This window comes from Eubalaena glacialis, chromosome 19, assembly GCF_028564815.1.
Source record: "Eubalaena glacialis isolate mEubGla1 chromosome 19, mEubGla1.1.hap2.+ XY, whole genome shotgun sequence".
Taxonomy (NCBI): domain Eukaryota; kingdom Metazoa; phylum Chordata; class Mammalia; order Artiodactyla; family Balaenidae; genus Eubalaena; species Eubalaena glacialis.
Window position 1 is genome coordinate 51377415 of NC_083734.1, and position 17572 is coordinate 51394986.

General features: G+C 48.7%; 1 protein-coding gene across 7 annotated transcripts in view; it reads left to right on the forward strand.

The window, feature by feature from the left end:
* CCDC57 (coiled-coil domain containing 57) overlaps window positions 1–17572 on the forward strand; it is a 110692-nt gene that overhangs the window by 76873 nt on the left and 16247 nt on the right. For 4 of the 7 annotated variants that reach the window (XM_061175578.1, XM_061175579.1, XM_061175580.1 and 1 more), the window contains 2 exons: window positions 1514–1633; window positions 2054–2270. In XM_061175578.1, the coding sequence (XP_061031561.1) occupies window positions 1514–1633; window positions 2054–2270 (337 nt within the window). Of the gene's footprint in view, window positions 1–1513; window positions 1634–2053; window positions 2271–17572 lie in introns of those variants that run through there. The other 3 variants (XM_061175583.1, XM_061175582.1, XM_061175584.1) reach the window with 3 other exon arrangements.

Genomic DNA, 17572 nt, shown 5'->3' on the forward strand with positions numbered 1-17572 from the left:
TGTGCATGTGCACACACACACACAGATAACTTAGAGTCCCTCCCGCTTCGCCACTTGTGGGAAGTGGTGTTAAAGCATCGAAGGGGCTGTCTCTCTGAGCTGCTCATAACTTTCTTTTTTTTTTTTTAATAAATTTATTTATTTATTTGTTTTTGGCTGCTCTGGGTCTTCATTGCCGCACGCGGGCTTTCTCTAGTTGCAGCGAGCGGGGGCTGCTCTTCATTGTGGTGCGCAGGCTGCTCATCGCGGTGGCTTCTCTTGTTGCGGAGCACAGGCTCTAGGCACGTGGGCTTCAGTAGTTGTGGCTCGTGGGCTCTAGAGCACAGGCTCAGTAGTTGTGGCCCACGGGCTTAGTTGCTCCGCGACATGTGGGATCTTCCCGGCCCAGAGCTCGAACCCGTGTCCCTTGCACTGGCAGGCGGATTCTTAACCACCGCACCACCAGGGAAGACCAATAACTTTCAAGTCATCTGCATTAATTGGTTAAACTTCTAAATGTGTGTTATTAGAAGAAATCTCTCCCAAATCGTCAAATAAATGTGCCTGTTACCTGTTGTGGTAAAACACATATATTGTCACCTAGACCTCCACTTCTTTCTAGTATATTAAATAATTTATTAAACTTTATCAATCACTTTCAAACTACAAAACTATCATGTATTCATTATATCCAGTGAAATAACTCATCTGAAAACTCAAGAAAAGAAGACTCCATGGCGCCCCCTTTTTGGTTCCTCTTTATTTCCAGTAGTAAATGGTGCTACATAGGAAGAAACAGGAAGAACATACATAAAAGAACGCCTATAGATCAAGAAGAAAAAGACAGATAACCAGTAGAAAAATAAGCAAAGGATACTATCAGAAGCCATTGAGGAAGAAACTCATTGAGTCAGTCAACAAACATGAGAAGATGGTCATTGTCACTGCCACACAGGCACTGAAAGTTAAAACGAAAATGTATGAGTGCATTACTTGGCTGAAAATTCAAAACTTAATTAAACTTGAGCCGGAGAAGCGGCAGCAGCAGGTGGCCCTCTGTGCAGGGCTCTGCACAGTCCAGGGCTTCGGTTCTCCTCGGTGCCCCCTCCTGACTGCTTTTCCACAGGCTTCCCCTCAGAGGGAAGATGTGAGTGTTTAGGCTGCAGGGGGCCAGAGTGGCCTCAGTTGTGCACTGAAGATGTGTCACAAACAAGAGCTGCAGGGCCCCTCGTGTGCCTGGCAGGGCCCAGGGTGCCCTCCCTGGGCACCACAAGAAGGTTGTGTGACTCTCAGGTGCTTGGTTGCCCTCGAGGGCAGGGAGGTACTTAGATTGCCATGATGAGGCCTGTTAAATTCGTCCTGGCCAGTGAACCCAAGCAGGTTCCCCACTTTGGCTTGTCACAGAGCCAAGTAAGTCCCTCATATCAGAAATCTGGGGAGAGCGTTTCTCCCTAATCTTGAGGGAAAACTCAGTAAGGTACCCCATCAATGACCCACGAACACTGAATTTCTTTTATTTAAATTTCCACGACAGGACTCTAAGAATGCCAAGAAAGAATGTTTCTCCGAACGCTCAGGAAAGAGCCAAGCCCGCTTGGCACAGACAGTCTGCAGAAGGGACGCTGAGCCAGGCTGCACAGCGGGGCCAGGGCTGGTACGCAGGATGCACCAGGGCCGGGTCTTCATGCCACATCCCAGCCCAGGAAGCACCTGGAACCAGAGCACTTGGTGTCAGAGAGGGTGGCCGCTGCCCAGAGTGACAGGGCTTCACCTCAGGGCATTGGCCCTGGTCCCCAATCCCACCTCCCTCGCCTCCCTCGGGATTGTGTTTCATGTTTTTTTTTTGGCTGCACCACGCAGCTTGTGGAATCTTAGTTCCCCGACCAGGGATTGAACCCGGGCCCTCGGCAGTGAAAGCACAGAGTCCTAACCACTGGTTCGCCAGGGAATTCCCCGTGTTTCATGTTTAAATGTCCAGAGCCCCTCCTCGGGCCCCGTCCACTGTCTTTTCACCCCAGGAGGGCAGGGAGAGAGGGTGGCTTTCAAGGATAATTCTGTTTTCTATCTTTCACAGAGGCAACACAGAATCTCCACAGTGACTTGCAGATCAGCTCCTCAGAAAGAAAACCAGTCCCCAAAGCCACGCCTGGCTCAAGAATTCCAGGAGGAAAATGGCCACCACACCCAAAGGTCCTCATCACCTGCCAGCAGTTCCCTCCAAGACACATGGAAGTTACTGGACCTGGGATCCAGCCCTTCTGGCCTCACCTCCCAGGACGACTCGCCTCCAGGTAGGTGAAGACGTACATCCCAAGGCCGTTGCCCCATCGGTCTGGGTGCTGGCCATGAAGATGGCTGTGGTGGCCACTCGCAGGCTGACACACAGAGTGAGCACGGCGTTCTTCCTGCTGTGGTTACGGAATCTGTAAATTCTGCAGTCCTGTCCTCTGATTTGGTGCCTGAGCGTCCCCCAGGGACAGAGGGTGTCTCCCAGCCCCGCGTCCAGCTGACCACGTCACCACGTCTACCCAGAGTAGAGCCCACAGGTCACGAGGACCATCACTCCACAAGGGTGGGGGCACTGTGGTCAGTCTGTGACTCTGGGGCAGGCGGGTGTTCTGTGTTCTGCTCAGCCTCACAAGGCCAGGGCAGCCCACGAAGAGCGTGTCCTCTGCCCCCGGGAAACTCGCTCTCTGTGAGGTTCTCAGGAAAGTTCATTTGAAGGGCCACCTTTGGGGGAACTGCGTGAGACCAAGATGTAGTAAGCAGGGTGGGCGGAGGGGAGGCTGTTTGAAGACCGGGGTTGGGGGAATGAACTTGGAGCCCCTTCCGGATCAGCTCACAGCAAGCGCCCTCATTCTCGGCTCTCAGCCTCAATGCATGAATGCCTCCTGCTGTGCCCAATGTGCCAATGGGCATTTTAGGTTATTTCCAATCTTTTGCCGTCACAAATAACGTTACAGTGAATTACCTTGTACATGCTGTAGTGCATGCATAAAAGCATAAATGTAAATTCCCAGAGGGGGTATTGTTTTGTCCAAAGGTATATGCATGTCCAGTTTGGGAAGATGTTAGTTGGGCACCATCAGATGGTACCAGTTCACACCCACCCAGCAAAGGCTGAGAGGGCGTCTTTCCCCAGACCCTCTCCAGCAGTGTCATCAAACTATAATCTTTGCCAATCTGTTAGGTGTCATTTTAATTCATATTTCTCCTGTTAGGAGGTTGTGCATCTTTTCACATGTTTGAGTCATTTCTGTTTCCTTTTCTTCAGTTCTCTGCCCATTTGTATATTGGGTTTATAATCTTTTTCTTATTGATTTGTATGAGCTTATTATATATAATGGAAATCAGACCTTTTCTGAGATGTGAATTGCAAATATTTTCCCACAGTTTTTCATTTGTTTTTTGACTTTGCCTATGGTGGTTTTTGTCATGCACGTATTTTTTATTTTTATGTAATTTAATTAATTTTCTTGTTTTTAATCCTTTCTGGGTTTTGTGCCATACTTGGGTTTTTTCCACTCCAAGATTGAAGATTATTCTGCCATGATGTCTTCTAATACAGTTATGGTTTCCTTTTTTCATATTTAAATCCAGGTTCCATTTGGAATTTATCACTGTGTAGGTTATGAAATAGGAACCAAACTTTTTTTTAACCCCAGGTAGCAATCCAAATGTCCCCACACCAGTTTTTTGGGTTTTGTTTTTATTTATTTATTGGCTGCGTCAAGTCTTAGTTGCGGCATACAGAATCTTTCGTTGCGGCGCACGGGCTCTTTGTTGAGGTGCGTGGGCTTCTTTCTAGTTGTGGCACACGGGCTCCAGAGCACGTGGGCTCAGTAGTTGCAGCGCCTGGGCTTAGTTGCCCCGCAACATGTGGGATCTTAGTTCCCCAACCAGGGATGGAACCAGCATCCCCTGCATCGCGTGACGGATTCTCAACCGCTGGACCACCAGGGAAGTCCCCTCCCCATACCCGTTATTGAATGACTCACATTTCCCCTCTTGTTTGAAATCCCGCTTTCACTATCATGTTAGATGTTCTGTGTGTACTTGAGTCTGGGTCTGGAGCTCTTGTTCTGTCCCTTGGTTCGGCAGTCCCCAGCCTTTCCACAGACGGGGTGCGTGGGGGTGCAGATGGCTCAGGCGGTAATGCGAGTGATGGGGAGTGGCAGATGAAGCTTTGCTGGCTCGTCCCCCGCTCACCTCCTGCTGTGCGGCCTGGTTCCCAACGGGCCGTGGATCGGTACCAGTCAGCGGCCCGGGAGTTGGGGACCTCTGCCTTGGCTTATTGGTCTTGGTCTGTCCACGTGCGGTGCTGTTTGGATTGTTACTGCTTCCTGGTCCCTTGTAATGTCTACTGACTTAGGATCTCCAATTATGCTTCTTTCTCAGAGTTTTCCTGGTAATTCTCATTTGTTTATTTATTTTTTTCCCATACAGTCTTTAGGCCCAGCCCCAAAACTCTGTTGTGGCTTTTCTCAGGATTTGTTAAACTTGGGTTCTGCCCCCGGAAGGAGCCGCAGCCTCCCAGTGGTCCGCATTCTGTCCCCTCTGGTGGCAGCATCGCCCCTGTGATGCCTCTGAGTAGTCTCCTCAGATGCAGACTGGTCTGTTCTCCTCACACCTCCTGCTTGAGCTCATTAATCTGAGAAGCTACTGCTTCAGTACATCTTAAATTCAGGAACATTTTGCTGTATTTTTCATCGGCTCTATCGGAAGTTTTTGGTGAATGTTCATTGTCATTTTGCTGGTTTCCTTCCTTCTTTTTTCTCGTAGCACTTTTGTTCCTTTGTTCCCCGTCATCTTTAAAAGAGGTGATTTTTCCTTGACCAGGTATTTGTAGGAAACTTATAAGGGAAATGAGGCCAGGGCCATTGTCCAATCTAGCAGCTTTGTTGGTGGTTTTTAACTAAGTCTGGCCTTGACCTATCTCTGCCCGTTTCCACAAAGCCCAGCTTCTCTCCCCTCCCACCCAGGCACGCTGCATCCAGGGGGTTCTCCTCCCACCTCCTGGCTCCTCTTGAGGCCTCCCACCGTGCCTGTCCTTCCACACACCCCTGCTCATTTCCACCGCCTTCGGCAGAACCACCATTTTTCCCATCTGGAATTTTATCTCTAGTTTTCATGAAAATTTTCTCTTTTTGGGGATGATTTACAGGAAGAGTAGCGGAGAAATGCTGACTCGATGATGCCTTCTTCAGGCCACACGTCCATCTTATTTCCTGATAAATGCACTTTCCTCCAGCTCTGCTTTGCTTTAGCCCCACAAACCTCAACATACGATTTTCCCTTTGTCATTCCGTTATGCTACTTCATGATTCAACTCATGTTACTTTTTTTCTTTAACTTAAATGGCTTTTTTTTTTAAGTTTCCAGAGTTATGAGATTTTTTTTTTTCTTTTTTTAGTTGTCTTTTAGTGATTTCTAATATTTTTACATTTTGGTTGGAGAATAAGATCACCATGATGTCAGTTCTTCTGAGAGTATACTTCTGCTCCAGCTACAGTTACTGACGTGCCTGCTTCTGCCGGTGGCGCCTGCTCGTCTCCTGTAGAAAGCGCCCTCGTGCTTTTCGTTTCCCTGAGTCTGAAAGCCTGTGTTTCTGTTTAGTGTCTCCTATGTTTCCACTACCATGCTCCTATACCAGTGCTGTCCTCCGACAGCATATTGTGTTTTGTACTTAGGTGCTTTTAAAAGTTTTTATTTCCTCCAGTCTCATTGGGTAGATCACATTTCCATTGCCTTCTGCCTGTTTTTAAGTTACAGTCTCTATTTTTATTCTTCCTCAGTTATTAAGACCCTACTTATTTTCATTTTACCCATCCATTTCTTAAACTTATCAATCTCTGTATTTTTCTGATTTTTCCATTGGTATCATTTAAAGTGTTAGCTGTTGGGCAAGGGGTGATAGTCTTTTAGACAAAAGTAAATTTGACTAAGTCCTTTATAATTTATCCTATTTGTTTTCCAAATCTCTCATAGTAGCCTCTTAGATATATTTTTCTTCTTCCAAGATAATTTTAAAAGCGAATTTTTATATGGGAAACTTTTTGAGGCCTATATGTGAGAGAGTATTTTTATTTTTGTCTCACATTTAAATACACTTCAGTTGAGTATAAAACCCCAGGCTTCCATTTCTCTTAATGTAGCAGGCTAGGTACCTGGATTGACACTTTCACTGAAAACAGCTAAAACTGCTGAATAAAAAGTAAAAACACACTTATGGGGCATCAATAAACAGCTCGAAGGTAAAGAATTCTGAAGCAAAGGCCGAGAGAAGGAGCAGCCTGAAGCTGCCTTTGACCAAGAGCTTCGTCAGCCTGGGTGGGCTTGAAATCTGGTGTCATCGCCTCTTGGGCTTCAGAAAACAGGTGACACTGACAAAACCCAGGGCCCACCCAGGGCAGGAGTGTGATGGTACAACACCTCCCCCTCAAAGCTGGAACTCCAAAGGACCACAGCCTCCGTGTGCAAGTGGACCAGATAGACACCCCACCGGCAGCAGGGGCCAGGGCTGTGAGGACTGAGGATGTGGCCTGGTACTGCGTGGCAGCGGGAGGATTGTTACGTACTTATAATTTGCCACCAAGAGGCAGCCCTCATGGTTTAGTCCCAGTTAAAACCCCTGGGTGTCTGAGAACTTTCGTATCGAGTGATTCTGAGCTGGTGGCATCCCCAAGAACTAGCAACAGCAAGTGCGGGTCACTTCAGGGGGAAATCACCTTTGTTCCAGGCCATAGCAAATTTGCACAGATCAGATTCCCATTAAAAATAAGATCCCACACATAAGGAGCAAGGCACCAGGAATGAGGCCAGCAGAAATAGACCTGGGAGATCAGGGTATAAGTAACTGTGTTTCATAAAGAAGTAAAAAACCAGCAAGAAAATACATTCAAGAAACAAGGAAATATAAAGAAAGACCAAGAAGACTTAAGAAAGAACCAAATAGAGGTTTAAGAAATGAAAAATTGTAATTTCTGAAATTAAAAACTCAGTATACTGCAGAATTCATGGAATGGCGTTATATATGAATAAATTACCCAGACACACACAGATTTTTAAAAAAGAAGTAGAAAAGAAAGAAAGAAAAACAGGTCAGGAGCCTGGACAATAGAGTAGGAAGGTCTGACCCGTGTTGGTCAGAGCCTCAGCAGGAAAGAGAATATGGGCAGGGGCCACATTTGAAGGGACAGGACTGAAATTTTATGACAAGATACTAATTCTCAACCCCAGGAAGCCTAGCGAATCCTAATCCAAGTAATTAAAAAGAAACTCACACCTGGATCTGTCCTAACAAAGCCCAGGAGCACCAGAGGTAATGAGATTATTTTGAAAGCTGTCAGAGGGAGTAGACAAGTTACCCTCGAAGAGGCTCGGCCTGACAGATGGCCAACTTCTCACCAGCAGCAATGGGAGCCCAAGACAGGGAGACAGTATCTGTCTGAACTGAGGGAAAACTGCTGTCACCCTAAAATCCCACTAAAGAGGGCAAAACAAAGACTTTTCAGACAATAAAAACTGAGCAACTGTGCCCCACCCATCCCTCACTAAAAAAAAATTCCAGAGTAGGCGTCGGCAAACTTTTCTGTGAAGGGCCGAATAGTGAGTATTTTTGGCTTTGTGGCCCAGTGGTCTCTCTTGCAACTACTCATCTCTGCCTGCAGCTCAAAAGCAGCCGCAGACAATGTGTAAGTGATCGGTGTGGCTGTGCACCAATAAAACTTTATTGACAAACACAGGCAGTAGTGATGCTGTTTCTCAAGCTGAGTATACAGGTTTTTGTTTTATTCTTTGTTTTATTTTTTAACAGTTCTTTAAACGATACATGTATGTTATATGTGCTTGATGTAGTTTGGGTATCTTTTATAATGAAAAGTTTTTAGAGGGAGGGAGTGGTCAACTGGGTGGAATGCTGCAAAGAGGTCAGGGAAGGTCAGGGCAGAAAAGTGCTCTGCGTCACTATGGCCTTCTGGCGGTCTCAGTGGAGTGCTGGACTTGTCATCCAGCCTTCCCAGTTAAAGGGGCTGGAGAAGAACAGGTGGACAGCTTAGTCAAGATGTCTTGCCCTGAAAAGCAGCAGTTAAAAGAGCGACTGGGGACTTCCCTGGTGATGCAGTGGTTAAGAATCCACCTGCCAACGCAGGGGACACAGGTTCGAGCCCTGGTCTGGGAAGATCCCACATGCTGTGGAGCAACTAAGCCCATGCACCACAGCTACTGAGCCTGCGCTCTAGAGCCTGAGAGCCACAACTACTGAACCCGTGTGCCACAACTACTAAAGCCCACGCACCTAGAGCCCGTGCTCCTCAACAAGAGAAGCCACCGCAATGAGAAGCCCACGCATTGCAACGAAGAGTAGCCCCTGCTCACCACACTAGAGAAAGCCCATGCGCAGCAACGAAGACATAATGATAGCCAAAAATAAACAAACAAGTAAACAAACAAAGAAATAAATAAATTTACATTTAAAATACTTTTTTAAAAAAGAGCGATATTGGAGGAAGTTGTGGAAGTGCAGCCTGTCTATATGCAGGTTGGGAAGATGGGGGAAATGTGATGCGTGTGGATGGGGAGGAGGGCAAACCCAGGAGAGAAGCGGGTGGAGGGGCTCAAGGGGCTGGGATTTGATAGCACAGGCCAGAGGCAGGGAGGTGATGGGCAGCCAGAACTGGGAGCTTACTGGCCACACCTGACAAGCAAGCTGCCACAGCCTCACAGGCGCCGGCAGAAGACACGGAGGACTCGCCACTCGCAGCACAGCAGGCAGCCAAGGGTCTCCTCGACCCCTGTCCCACGGGCCAGGGCAGGAGTCTCAGCTGAGTGACCCCAGACGGGCAGAACCCAAATCTTTCATAGTGGGCTGCAGGCATAGCTGCCCTTTTCCCCCGAGGGAGTCGTGCTGTCTTCTTCTGAGGCTGTTGGCCATGCAAACACCCAGGCAGGAGAGTCAGGAGCAGAAGCCTTCAGTGGCCTGAGGAGAACTGTCCCAACAACAGGTCTGGTGGTGGGAAAACAGGTGCTGGTCAGTTCCCTTTATTTCCTCCTTTCAAGTATGAGGCAAAGCCACGGACTCTTGAGAGGAGGAGGTGGAGGAAGAGGTAGAAAGAGAAGTGTGAAACGGTCGTCTGGTATGTGAGAAAGCAGGGACAAGTACGGGTGGATGGTGCCATCAGCCATGCAGGTCCCCATGGATAGCAGGGCCTGGATCAGGGCGAGAACAGCCCACTGGTGGCTGGAGGTGGAAGTGGGGACCGTGCTAGGGGGGAGGGAAGGGTCACTGCAAACACCGCCCCCAGCAGTGGAATTGGCTTGGGGGGGGAGGTGGGGGTGGTGTGTATTAGTTTAAATGCTTTTGGCTACAAGTCACAGCACAGCCTAATGAAAGTAACATACGGGAGTTTCCCAACCTTTATCTCATCATGGCACCCATAGAAAATCACACATGGTCACTGAATGAGGAGGAGAGAGCCAAGGTGGCCAGCATCATGGTAGCCTTCCCGACACACAGTGTGCATGCACAGCAGCAGGACACACTGACCAAGAACTTGCACGTCAAGGCCGAGGTAAATGAGCTTACGGCTAGCTCCTCTGGGACTCTTTCCTCCTAAGGTTCCAAGATGGCTGCAGCAGCTCCAAGCATCACATCAGAAGGCCAGAGATGGAAGGCATACTTCTCTCCTCCTGCTTTGGTTTCTTTTCATTGGAAAGGGAAATGTTTCCCCAGAGCTCCCAGACTCCCTTTTCTATCTCACTGGCTGCCAGGGTCACATGGCATCCCTTGACCAGTCACTGGGAGATTGTCTTAGACCCTGAGAACCTGCTGCCTGGAACTAAACGGTGTTGGGGTTCCTTGGCAAGAAAGCTGGGGAAGGGCTGTGCTGTGGGTGGGCCTGCAGCAGGGTCTATGCAGGGGAAGGTGGTGAGACACCCATACAGAGGGGTTGAAGCTGCTACTTCTCAGCAGCACTTTGCAGTAAAAAAGTAGGAATGATACATTGCTGCCTAGGCTTTTGGTTCACCCCGTGAAAGATTTGGTTGGGAAGAAAGGTTGAAATTAATGCAGTTTAGTTTTAAGTTCCCGCAATGCTTCTTTATGCTCTCCTTGTATCTTGAATATTGGAGCATGCATAACTGAACTACCTGTCTGATATTTCTACTTTGTGTAAGAGTACTTTTTAAAACTATTGGTGACTTAAATGATAACCACAACTCTGGTTAAGACGTAAGCATGTTAGTATTTATGATAAAGGATTGCGTGGGCATCAGTCCACAGTCAAGCAGTCTGGAAGCTCCATTCTGGAAGGTGGGATATCTTATCCTCTGCATTTTTTTTACATTTTCGGCGCATTTTGAGTAGCAAACTGTGAGACCTAGCAGTCATGAACTGAGTTAAAAGTGATAACGAGAGAGTTTAACAATTTGTGGCATCTGCATTAATAACATGAATAACTACGTGGTATTTCTCAGGATGGAGGGAGGTTTTCTTGCTGAAAGGCCACACTCCTCATGGTTTTGAGGTGGGGCCAGAGCCGCCCCTCCCACCTCTGCCCTGACCCCACCACCTGTCCCTGCCCCTCCTACTCATACCCCGCCCCTCCTACCTTTGCCCCGCCCCTCCCTGACGTCCTCCCCCATCCTCCCACACGCGCACAAAGCTGCCGCTTTGCCGGCCTGACCAAGTCCTGCTGCAACCTGGTCTTAAGGCAGGGCCGCAGCCTGACACCCTCGGCCCCGCCGCACCCCAGATCCCAGGGCCACTATAGCCCCCTCCTCCATCCTCCTGGATCTGTGGTTTGCGGGGTGTGGCCTCTCCATGCCCAGCCTCCTCTCACCCTAATTCTTGCTGCATCCGGACAGTACCCGGTCCCTCTGCTCCCCTCCCCTCCCCCTCCCCTCCCCCCTCCCCTCCCCTCCCCCCTCCCCTCCCCCCTCCCCTCCCCCCCTCCCCTCCCCTCCCCTCCCCTCCCCTCCCCACTCCCCTCCCCTCCCCTCCCCTCCCCCCTCCCCCCTCCCCTCCCCTCCCCCCTCCCCCCTCCCCTCCCCTCCCCCCTCCCCCCTCCCCTCCCCCTCCCCCCGTTTCCTGGCAGCAGTGGTTCAAGGATTCCGACCCCATCTCCCCTCCTCCCCAGACACGTGCAGCCCAGCTCCCTCCTGCACCTGTGGACTGTGGACGCACCCGCACCCCCACCCCATACCTGCGGACCCCTGTGCACGTGTGGGCACCCTCTACCTTCCTCTCCCCAGCACCTGCCTGTTCCTTGAATCCCTCCCTTGCCAAAGTTCACCCCCTACCTGGCTTCCTTCCCCCTTAGCACTAGCCTCCAGACCACGTGCTGTTTTTCTCATTTATCTTGATTCTATTCTGTCTGCTGGAAGAATGTAGGGGTGGGGGCATCTTCCTTGATCCTTGACCCCTGGCCAGCACAGACAGGTACACAATAGGTGCTCAATCAGGATGCGCAGGAAGATAACTGGGAAGAATGGGAGCCCAGCAAGGCCTTGGGTCCGCAGCTCAAGGATCTAGAGGCTCAGGAAGCGCATGTGATTAGAGAAACTACCAAGCATTGTCTAAAAAGTATAAGATTTGAAAGACTCTTCCTGGATGGAGTATTAAATATTATAAAGACAGCTGTTTTCTCCAAATTGAAGTAACAAGTTAGTGTAATTCTAACAAAATATGGACAGAGTTTCTCTTGAAGCTAAAATAAGTGGATTTTCACGTTCTAGAGCAATAAAATGCATGGGGAAGGGGGAGTAGCAAGACCCAGCCTCATGGCTGGGTGGCAGGCACAGAGCAGAAGTCCTTCCCCAGCAGAGCCTGCAAATCAGAGCCCAGACATGGCAAGGTGGGGACACAGCATGCTTCCATCCTCACTGCCCGCATCCAGACCACACACTAAAATGCAGCCCAGGCACAGTTAAATGCCTTAAAATCAAACCTAAAAATATGCAGAATTGGAACTATTTACAAATGACTAGAAGGTTATAACCTTAGATGTGACTTAAAAATCACAGATTTCTAAGGTATTCTTTCTTAACCTCAAAAATAACCCAACTAGAAAGATATTTTGAAGCAACATGACAAAGGTCAGTCATATATAAATAACTCATCCAGGTTGACCAGATGTACAGGGGCGGAAACACTCAGCCAGGGCAGTACCAGAAAATATGGGTGTTTGGCCTGCCAGCAAAGCAGCCCTTGGAGAGCTGATCCTGGGCCTAGATGGGGCGGCCCAGGCACTTGGCCTTCTTGGAGGGCATTTATTGGTGAATCTGCCCCAGGGGTGGTTGGAGTCATCAGCCTCCCTAGTGTCCGTGCTGCGTGTGCAGGCGGCCCAGGTTGGCACGACGTGGCGCATCCATTGGAGCAGAGGGGCTCCAGACCTCGTCCAGCATGAGTGACACCTCCTTGTGGCTAAGAAATAAACTAAAACAGCGCAGAGGGTTTTCAGTGAAAGTCAGTCTTCTCCTCCGTCTCCGCTCCCCTACCCACCTGGCCACCTGTCCCCTGCTCTTCTCCGGACATGCTCTGCACTCCGTGGCTACAGAAGCATATATTTAAATGTGTGTGCGTATCCTCTTCCTGCTGTGTAAAGTGCTGTCTGCGGTGTTTCTCCATTTTGGTGGACACAGAGCTCACAGATCTTTTCAGTAGTTCAGTGGTCCTCTGCGTAAGTGCTTCCTTTCACCTGTCTCACATTCATGGACACTCGGGTCGCTTGTAGTTTGCAGTACTTCAGCAAGTCTGCTGGTGTGGGTGGTTGCTTGTGGGAGTGTGTGGTCAGGTGAGTGTCTAGGAGTGAAATCACTGGGTCAAAGGTGTGAGTGGTCTGAGCTCTGGGAGGTGTTACCAAATCACCCTCAAAGAGTTGGTGCAATTCATGTTCATGGCCACAGGGTGTAAAGCATCTTTCCTCACTCCAATACTGGTGGATTTTTATCAAGCATTTTCTTTTTTTTGCCAATCTGATAGGTGAAAATATGGGTTTTAATTTGCAGTTTTTAAATGATGGGTAAGATTGGCCATTTTATGTGTGGTTTGTATGTCGTGCAGGTTTGTACCCTTTTTTAAGGTGACTATGAAAGGTAGCAACAGAAGAAAATGCATATTCGCTATGGTCTTGAAGTCAGGACACAGAGGGTAGAAAAGTGCTCTAGAAGGGGCTGTGCCCCCTGCTCTGGGAAGAGGGCTGGGCGTGGGAGGCGGGGAGGGGCTGCACATGACTTTTACAAATAAATGCAGCCTGAATGGGTTTTTTAAAAGAGAGGAGTCCAGCTAGAAGCTAGTATTTGTTGAGTGCCCACCTGTGCTAAGGCAGCCACTCCCACAGTAAACCAACACCTCAACAGAGGACGCCTCACTGCCCAAGGCCGGAGTTCCCAAGTCCCAACCCTCATTCCACCCCCTGGAGTCCCAGAGGGGAGAGGCCTGACCTCATCCTCAGAGCAGAAGGTCGGGAGGGGCCAAGGTTGTCCCTGGGGTCACACAGATAATGGGCAGAAGCTCCTGAGGAATGCGAGCACTCCTTCAGAAAGAGAAGCACCCGCCTGGCCCTGCCCTGGGGGCCGGACACACCTTCCCCCATTTCAGTGTTCTGAGCACGGCCCAGCACCCCTGTGGCCTGGCTGGTGCTGGGGCTGGCATGGAGCGAGGTCCCTAGGTTTCGGCTGTGGGGTCTGAGAAGGTCCTGAGCAGTCCGGCCGTGAACCCTGCTTTCTCCTGGATGGAGACTCTTCCCCTGGGTGCTCCCCACCCACTGAGGATGAGGGAGTGAAAGGGGATAAAGTTTTTAAAGGGTACAATGTTAGTGTTGAGGTTTTTTTCTTTAAATTTTTATTCTTCTGAAAATCGTATTAGTTTCTCCTGAAATTAAAAATTTTTCCTTTAAGGAGGGTTGCATAAGATTTTAAGATGGAGCATGCATGAGCCTGTTAACTGGTTGCTAATCCAAAGTTATTTTTAAGCCCTGTGTAGTGAGAACATTTCTATGCAGATCTCATTGTAGGGATGACACCTAAATCATAGTTGCCAGGCTGTTCTGAGGATCCAGGAAGCCAACAAACAACCACTTCCTGTTCTCAGCCCAGTGTTTGCTCACATAGTGCCCGGTATCACCATTAGCCCGGATCTCACTCTGCCCGCCACAGTGGATTCCTCTCCCAGCAGCTCCTGGAGGCTGGGGCTCGACATTCAGATGAAGAGACCCAGGCCCAGAGATGCTAGGCTGCTTGCCCAAGGTCACACAGCCCCCAGTTCATGGATCAGGATCAGAATCCAAGCTGTCCGACTCTAGCCCATGAGCCTACCTGGCTGAGAAGGGTCCCGGACACCAGTGCCCCGGCACCAGGCAGCAGGTGGCTGAGTGAAGGCAGCAGAGCCGTGCGGACTGCAGGGCAGTGCTCGGTGGAGGGAGGTGGCAGCCCGGCCATCTGGCCTGTCCGGCAGAGGCAGTTGATGACTCCACTCCATGGCTGCCCTTCCATGGCAGTGTGGGTCCAACAAGCCAGATCTTCCAGTTTTTTAAGATGATAGAAATCTTGTTTTTTATATAGAATGTTTCAGTTTTTGAATATTGGCAACTAATTTAAAAATCAAAGTAGGGCCAAATTGCAGCTCAGTCTGTGAGCTACAGACTCCTGGAGCCAGATCCAGCCATGCCTAGTGGTACGTGGTCTGTGTGGCCTCCAGCCCCAGGGAACTTCCTCCAGCAAAGCACCTTCCCAGACCGGGAATAAAATGACTGCCAAGTAAACTGAGATTCTCCTATTCTGAGAGTCACACGTGATTGACTGCAGAGCAAACGCGCCAAGTCCCCCAGTCTCGTCTTCGTGGTTAGTGGGCCATTCTGCAGGGTGTCACCAGCCTATGAATAGGGCTAAATGGGCCCCCAGGACACCAGCTCACCCTGGTCTTGTGTGTTTTTGAGCGGAGACTGTTCCGGACCTTCCCTGAAGGATGCTTGGACTCAGAAACAGCATTTGGGGCCTTTCTCTGAAGGCAGATTGTGATTCAGCCACGGCTCTGCCGGCCCAGCTGTGCTCTGAGGACATAGAAACATACTCTGAACACAGGACCTTAGAGTCACCTAGTCTGCATGCCCTCAAGACCAGGAGTATCACCATCTGGCCTCCCCACACGTGTTTTGTGTTTCTCAGTAAACCTAGACGCTAAGCACAGGAGAGCAGATTCAGATGCCCCAGCGCTGCATTGAGTGAAAGATGGAAGGAGCAGCCGCTTGTGGTTGGACTTGTGATAAGAAAAGGTGAAATCTCACCTCAGAGAACAGTCTGTGATTCCAGGGTAAACACACCTGGAATATTACATTCTCTTCTCCCCATCTGTGGTCCTCATACCTGTGTGCAAACCAAAGAATTCTCCTTGGGTCTGAGACTGTTCTAGAAGGTGGGCACCAGGCTCCTGGTGCGTCACAGTGAGATGGCAGACCCAGCTCGGAGACTGGCAAGCCTGACCCATGGGGAGGGAGGCCAGCATGAGCCTGGGGAGAGGCCGTCCTCCACACCAGACACGTGTGAGGGTGGAACACAAGCCATCAGAAAGGCTCAGCCCACACTCTCAGCAGCCACTGTCACAGCGGCCTCATGGGGCAGATGGTAATGGGAACTGCCCAAGGGAGCACAGCCAGAGGCTCACTGAGCAACGTGACCAGAACTGTTCCAGGATCCGGGGGGATGAAGGGGTCCTGCCCTGTTTTGCCAGCATCACGTTTGTCCTTTTGGCTCTGCCCATTACTACTCTCAAGATGGGACTGAATGAGAGCCAGGTTCACCATTGTGCACCCCCTGTCAGTATCCTCTGTAACTGCAGCCAAAGAAATCTAAGAACCAGTGTTCTGGTCAAAGGAGGGAGCAGTGCAGTATCTTGAATTAGGTGAGCAACTCCAGCTTCCTGCCTTTACTGATTATTATAACCTGAGACTTTTTAGGAAGTACAGAGTATCCTCTAAACTTTTTGAGAAACAGATAGTCAAATAGATCTTTGTTAGCTCTTTTCTTGAAGTTGTTATGATGAAACAACTTTTCCTGCCACTTAGGAAAAAACTGGTGTTGAAATAACTTTTAAAACACAGTAAATACTTTAAGATATAGCCAAATCAGCTTATACTTTAGTGATGTTTATTCTGGGGCCACAGCATGACCAGCAGTCACTCCTGCTTCTGGCCAGGCTAAGGACTAGACATTAACATCCCTCCATAAACAAAATATATGAAACAACTGTTTTCAGACATTGGAAAATAAGTAACACAGAAGCGTGCTTCTTGAAAGAAGGAAAACAAATGAGGCACCTTTCGGGTCCCCCTGGCTTTCTGCTGCAGGCACAGGGAGGGGAACACCAGGCAGGGTTCAGTGCCTTCCTGGGTGGAGGAAACAGGAATTGGAGTTTGGGGAGCCAGAGGGGCTGGAAGTTGCAGGGAAGAGTCCAGAGACGCGGGGGGAGGGATATGCAGAAGAGAGCTCCAGAAGTCTGAATAGGGGTTGTCTTGAGTCCTTACTGTGTACTAGCCAATAGATGTACAGAATAAAACTCCACAAATCCAGACAAAGGAAAGACAGCTTATAAGTGCAACCATTTCCAGAGCTCTCATGGGGTGGGTAGATATTCAAGCTCCAGCCTTCATTCAGTGGAGACCCAGAGAAGTTACACCTTGGTCGTAGAGCTAACTGTCTCTGAAGTGCAGGCCCATCTAGACTTACCCTAGAAAAGCTTAAAAACAATCTTTGAAATGACCAAATGAGGAACCTAACTGCCTACAAAACAAAGCCCAACACTCTAAAAAAAAAAAAGTCGAAATTTCAACACAATACTTAAAATGTCCAACAGCCAGTTAAAAATTATAAGACTTTTGAAGAAACAGGAAAATGTGATCCAAAGCCAAGAGGAAAACCATTCAATAGAAAGAGGTCCAGAAATGACAGAAATGAGGAAACAAGCAAAGACGTTAAAAGGACTGTTACGACTATTTTCAAGTGTTTAAAGGAAAATACATACATAATGAGAAGAACTGAAAATATAGAAAAGAACCAAACAAAACTTCGAGATGAAAAATGCAATATTTTATAAAGAAAATGCATTGGATGGGATTAACAGTAGAATAGAGATGGCAGAAGAAAAAACAGGGAACTTGAAGACATAGCAATAGAATCGACTCAAAATGACACACAGAAAGAAAACATGGGGGATAGAAAACAGCCCCAGCAACCTGGAAGATAGCATCCATTAGTCTTAACAGAGAGGGGAGAAAGATGGGCAGAAAAAGTGTTTGAAGAAATAATGGCTATTTTTTTCTAAATTTGACGAAAACTCTTAACTCACAGATCCGAGAAGTTTGTCTACCCCAAGCATCAGGATAGACACGTGGGCACAAATGCAACCCAGGGAATATCATAATCAAGTTTCTGAAAATCAGTGATAAAGTAAAATCTTAAAAGCAGTCAAAGAAAAATAAAAGACACATTATATGGAGATGAATGAAGATAAAAATTACGACAGGCTTCTCTTCAGAAACTGTACATGCCAGAAGACAAGGGATCATCGTCTCTAAGCCAAAAGAAAAAGGAGCTGCCGAAA